This window comes from Echinops telfairi, unplaced genomic scaffold, assembly GCF_000313985.2.
Source record: "Echinops telfairi isolate 266 unplaced genomic scaffold, ASM31398v2 ScPeMD7_7476;HRSCAF=8514, whole genome shotgun sequence".
Lineage (NCBI taxonomy): Eukaryota > Metazoa > Chordata > Mammalia > Afrosoricida > Tenrecidae > Echinops > Echinops telfairi.
Window position 1 is genome coordinate 39,362 of NW_022111380.1, and position 5,887 is coordinate 45,248.

The 5,887-nt window shown below is 42.2% G+C and overlaps 1 protein-coding gene across 1 annotated transcript in view; it reads right to left on the reverse strand.

Moving 5' to 3' along the window:
* Positions 1-2,173, reverse strand: part of LOC101642436 (zinc finger protein 585A-like) — a 7,558-nt gene extending 5,385 nt beyond the window's left edge. The window contains exons 1-2 of the mRNA XM_045285856.1: positions 1,766-2,173; positions 594-725 (exon numbers count right to left, since the gene is read on the reverse strand). Coding sequence (XP_045141791.1) covers positions 594-725; positions 1,766-2,173 — 540 coding nt within the window. The remainder of the gene's footprint in view (positions 1-593; positions 726-1,765) is intronic.
* Between the last annotated feature and the right edge of the window lie 3,714 nt (positions 2,174-5,887).

The following is a 5,887-nucleotide window of genomic DNA, read 5'->3' on the forward strand; positions in this document are numbered from 1 at the left end:
TCACCACATACATGGAATTTCTCTCCAGTATGAGTTCACTAATGAACAGTGAGAGCAGTCTTCTTGATAAATGCTTTTCCACATTCACCACATAAGTGAGGTTTCTCCCCAATATGAGTTTGCTGATGACCAGTGAGAGCACTCTTCATCATAAAGGCCTTTCTACATTCACCATGTACATGGGGTTTTTCTCCAGTATGAATTCGCTGATGATCAGTCAGGGCACTCTTCTTGCTAAAGGCTTTCCCACATTCAACACATGCAAAGGTTTATCTCCATATGAGTTCACTGATGATCAGTTAGGTTCTTCTTGATAAAGACTTTTCCACCTTCACCACGTACATGCGGTTTCTCTCCAGTATGAATTCGCATAAGAACAGTGAGCTCATACTTCCAGAAAAACGATTTTCAACGTTCACCACATACATTGGTTTTATCTCCGGTGTGAAATCTCTGATGAACTGTAAGGCATTGTTCTAAGTGAATGTTTTACCACACTCACCACAGTCATGTGATTTTTCTCCAGTATAATTTCCCTTATGAACAGTTAGAGAAGTCTTCCAGATAAAGGACTTTCCACATTCACAACATACGTGAGGTTTCTCTCCAGGATGAGTTCGCTGATGATCAGCGAGGTCCTTTTTCCGGATAAAAGCTTTCCCACATTCACCACTTACACAAGGTTTCTCTCCAGTATGAATTTGCATATGAACAGTGAGCTCATACTTCCAGAAAAAGGATTTTCAACGTTCACCATATACATTGGTTTTTATCTCCGGTTTGAAATATCTGATGAACTGTAAGGAATTGTTCTGAATGAAAGGTTTACTACGGTCACCACAGTCATGTACTTTCTCTCTAGTATGATTTCCCTTATGAACAGTATGAGAAGTCTTCCAGATAAAGGTTTTTCCACATTCACCACACACATGGACTTTCTCTACAGTATTAGTTCGCTTATGATCAGTGAGGTTTTTGTTCCAGATAAAGGCTTTTCCACATTCACCACATACGTGAGGTTTCTCTCCAGGATGAGTTCGCTGAGGATCAGCGAGGTCCTTCTTCCGGATAAAAGCTTTCCCTCATTCATCAGATACATGTGGTTTATCTCCAGGATGAGTTCGCTGATGAACAGTAAGAGAAGTCTTCTTGGTAAAGCCCTTTCCACATTCCCCATGTCCATGAGGTTTTTCTCCAGTATGATTAAGCTGATGACCAGTGAGAGCACTCTTCATCATAAAGGCCTTTCCCCATTCACCGTGTACATGGGGCTTCTCTCCAGTATGAATTCGCTGATGATCAGTGAGGGCACTCTTCTTGATAAAGGCTTTCCCACATTCAACACATACATAGGCTTCCTGTACAGTATGACTTCACTGATGATCAGTTAGGTTCTTCTTGATAGAGACTTTTCCTCCTTCACCACATATATGTGGTTTCTCTCCAGTATGAATTTGCATATGAACAGTGAGCTCATACTTCCAGAAAAAGGATTTCCAACGTTCACCACATACATTGGCTTTATCTCCGGTGTGAAATCTCTGATGAACTGTAAGGCATGGTTCTGAGTGAATGTTTTACCACACTCACCACAGTCATGTGATTTTTCTCCAGTATAATTTCCCATATGAACAGTTAGAGAAGTCTTGCAGATAAAGGCCTTTCCACATTCACCACATACGTGGGGTTTCTCTCCAGGATGAGTTCGCTGATGATCATCGAGGTCCTTTTTCCGGATAAAAACTTTCCCACATTCACCACTTACACAAGGTTTCTCTCCAATATGAGTTCGCATATGAACAGTGAGCTCATCCTTCCAGATGAAGGATTTTCCATATTCACCACATCCACGGGGTGTATATCCGGTGTGAAATCTCTGATCAACTATAAGGTATTGTTTCTGAGTGAAAGATTTTCCACACTCACCACATACATGGGTGTTCTCTCGAGTATGGGTTCGCTGATGAACAGTGAGAGCAGTCTTCTTGATAAATGCTTTTCCACAGTCACCACATACGAGAGGTTTCTCCCCAGTATGAGTTTGCTGATGACCATTCAGAGCACTCTTCATCATAAAGGCCTTTCCCCAGTCACCATGTACATGGGGCTTCTCTCCAGTATGACTTCGCTGATGATCTGTCAGGGCACTCGTTTGATAAAGGCTTTTCCACATTCAACACATATATAGGCTTTCTCTCCAGTATGAGTTCGCTGATGATCAGCAAGGTCCTTCTTCCTGGTTAAGCTTTTTAACATTCACCACATACATGGGGTTTCTCTCCAGTATGAGTTCGCTGATGAACAGTGCGAGCAGTCTTCTTGATAAATGCTTTTCCATATTCACCACATACAAGAGGTTTCTCCCCAGTATTATTTCCCTTATGAACAGTAGAGAAATCTTCCAGATAAAGGCCTTTCCACATTCACCATGTACATGGGTTTTCTCTCCAGTATGAATTCGCTGATAATCAGTGATGGCACTCTTCTTTTTAAAGACTTTTCCACATTCACCACATACGTGAGGTTTCTCTCCAGAATGAGTTCGCTGATTATCAGCGAAGTCCTTCTTCCTGGAACAGCTTGTTCACATTCACCACATACACGGGGTGTCTCTCCAGGATGAGTTCGCTGATGTACAGTGAGAGCACTCTTCATCATAAAGGCCTTTCCACATTCACCATGTACATGGGTTTTCTCTCCAGTATGAATTCGCTGATGATCAGTGAGACCACTCTCCTTGTTAAAGGTTTTCCCACATTCACCACATACATGGACTTTCTCTCCAGTATGAGTTCGCTGATGACCAGTGAGGCCTTTGTTCTTGATAAAGGCTTTTCCACATTCAACACATATGCCAGGTTTCTCTCCAGGATGAGTTCCCTGATGATCAGCGTTGTCCTTCTTCCGGATTAAATCTTTCCCACATTCACCACTTACACAAGGTTTCACTCCAGTATGAGTGCTCATATGAACAGTGAGCTCATACTTCCAGATAAATGGTTTTCCACATTCACCACAGACATGTCGTTTCTCTCCAATATGAGTTCGCTGGTGAAGAGAAAGAGAAGACTTCCAGATAAAGGCTGTTGCACATTCACCACATTATTGGGGTTTCTCTCCGGTGTGAAATATCTGATGATCTATAAGGCATTGTTTCTGGGTGAAAGCTTTTCCACACTCACCACATACATGGGATTTCTCTCCAGTATGGGTTCGCTGATGAGCAGTGAGAGCAATCTTCTTGATAAATGCTTTTCCACATTCACCACATACGAGAAGTTTCTCCCCAGTATGAGTTTGCTGATGACCAGTGAGAGCACTCTTCATCATAAAGGCCTTTCCACATTCACCATTTACATGGGTTTTCTCTCCAGTATGAATTCGATGATGATCAGTGAGGGCACTCTTCTTGATAAAGGCTTTTCCACATTCACGACATACGTGAGGTTTCTCTCCAGGATGAGTTCGCTGATAATCAGCGAGATCCTTCTTCCTGGTAATGCTATTTTCATATTCACCATATACATGGGGTTTCTCTGCAGTATGAGTTCGCTGATGAACAGTGAGACCACTCTTCTTGTTAAAGATTTTCCCACATTCAACACATACATGGACTTTCTCTCCAGTATGAGTTCGCTGATGATCAGGTAGGTTCTTGTTCTTGATAAAGGCTTTTCCACATTCACCACGTACATGTGGTTTCTCTCCAGTATGAATTCGCATATAAACAGTGAGCTCATACGTCCACAAATAGGATTTTCAACATTCACCACATACATTGGTTTTATCTCCGGTGTGAAATCTCTGATGAACTTTAAGGCATTGTTCTGAGTGAATGCTTCACCACAATCACCACAGTTATGTTTTCCACACTCACCACATACATGGGATTTCTCTACAGTATGAGTTCGCTAATGATCAGTGAGAGCAGTCTTCTTGATACATGATTTTCCACATTCACCACATACGTGAGGTTTCTCCCCAGTATGAGTTGGCTGATGACCAGTGAGAGCACTCTTCATCATATAGGCCTTTCCACATTCACCATGTACATGGGGTTTCTCTCCAGTATGAATTCGCTGATGATCAGTGAGGGCACTCTTCTAGATAAAGGCTTTCCCACATTCAACACATACACAGACTTTCTCTTCAGTATGACTTCGCTGATGATCAGTTAGGTTCTTCTTCTTGATAAAGGCTTTTCCACATTCACCACATACATGAGGTTTCTCTCCAGGATGAGTTCGCTGATGATCAGCGAGGTCCTTCTTCCTGGTAAAGCTTTTTCACATTCACCACATACATGGGGTTTCTCTGCAGTATGAGTTCGCTGAGGATCAGTGAGGTTTTTGTTCTTGATAAAGGCTTTTCCACATTCACCACATACGTGAGGTTTCTCTCCAGAATGAATTCGCTGATGATCAGCGAGGTCCTTCTTCCGGATAAAAGCTTTCCCTCATTCACCACATACATGGGGTTTCTCTCCAGGATGAGTTCGCTGATGAACAGTAAGGGAAGTCTTCTGGATAAAGGCCTTTCCACATTCCCCATGTACATGAGGTTTTTCTCCAGTATGATTAAACTGATCAGTGAGAGCACTCTTTTTCATAAAGGCTTTTCCACATTCACCACATACATTGACTCTCTCTCCGGTATGAGTTTGCATATGAAGAGTGAGCTCCGACTTCCAGATGAAGGATTTTCCACATTCACCACATACATGGGGTTTATCTCCGGTGTGAAATCTCTGATGAACTGTAAGGCATTGCTTCTGGGTGAAAGCTTTACCACACGTAACTGATACATAGGATTTCTCTCCAGTATGAGTTCGCTGATGAACAGTGAGAGCAGTCTGCTTCATAAAGGCTTTTGCATATTTACCACATACAAGGGGTTTCTCTCCAGTTTGAATTCGCTGATGATCAGCGAGGTACTTCTTCCTGGTAAAGCTTTTTCACATTCAGCACGTACATGGGGTTTATCTTCAGTATGAGTTCGCTGATGTACAGTGAGAGCACTCTTCATCATAAAGGCCTTTCCAAATTCACCATGTATGGGGTTTCTCTCCAGTATGAATTCGCTGATGATCAGTGAGGGCACTCTTCTTGGTAAAGGCTTTCCCACATTCACCACATACTTGGACTTTTTCTCCAGTGTGAGTTTGGTGAGGATCAGTGAGGTTCTTGTTCTTGATAAAGGCTTTTCCATATTCACCACACAGGTAAGATTTCTCTGCAGGATGAGTTCGCTGATGATCAGCGAGGTCCTTCTTCCGGATAAAAGCTTTCCCACATTCACCAAATACATGGGGTTTCTCTCCAGGATGAGTCCGCTGATGAACATTAAGGGAACTGTTCTGGATAAAGGCCTTTCCACATTCCCCATGTACATGAGGTTTTTCTCCAGTATGATTAAGTTCATGATAAGTGAGATCACTCTTTTTCATAAAGGCTTTTCCACATTCACCACATACATTGACTCTCTCTCCAGTATGAGATAGCTCAGCATCAGTGAAGTTCCTCTTCTTGATAAAGGCTTTTCCACATTCACCACATACATGAGCTTTCCCTCCATTATGAGTTGGCATATGAACAGTGAACTCATACATCCACATAAAGGATTTTCCACATTCACCACATATATGGGGTTTATCTCCGGTGTGAAATCTCTGATGAACTGTAAGGTATTGTTCTTGGTGAAAGCTTTTCCAAACTCACCACATACATGGGATTTCTCTCCAGTATGAGTTTGCTAATGATCAGTGAGAGCAGTCTTCTTGATAAATGCTTTTCCACATTCACCACATACATGAGGTTTCTCCCCAGTATGAGTTTGCTGATGAACAGTGAGAGCACTCTTCATCATAAAGGCCTTTCCACATTCACCA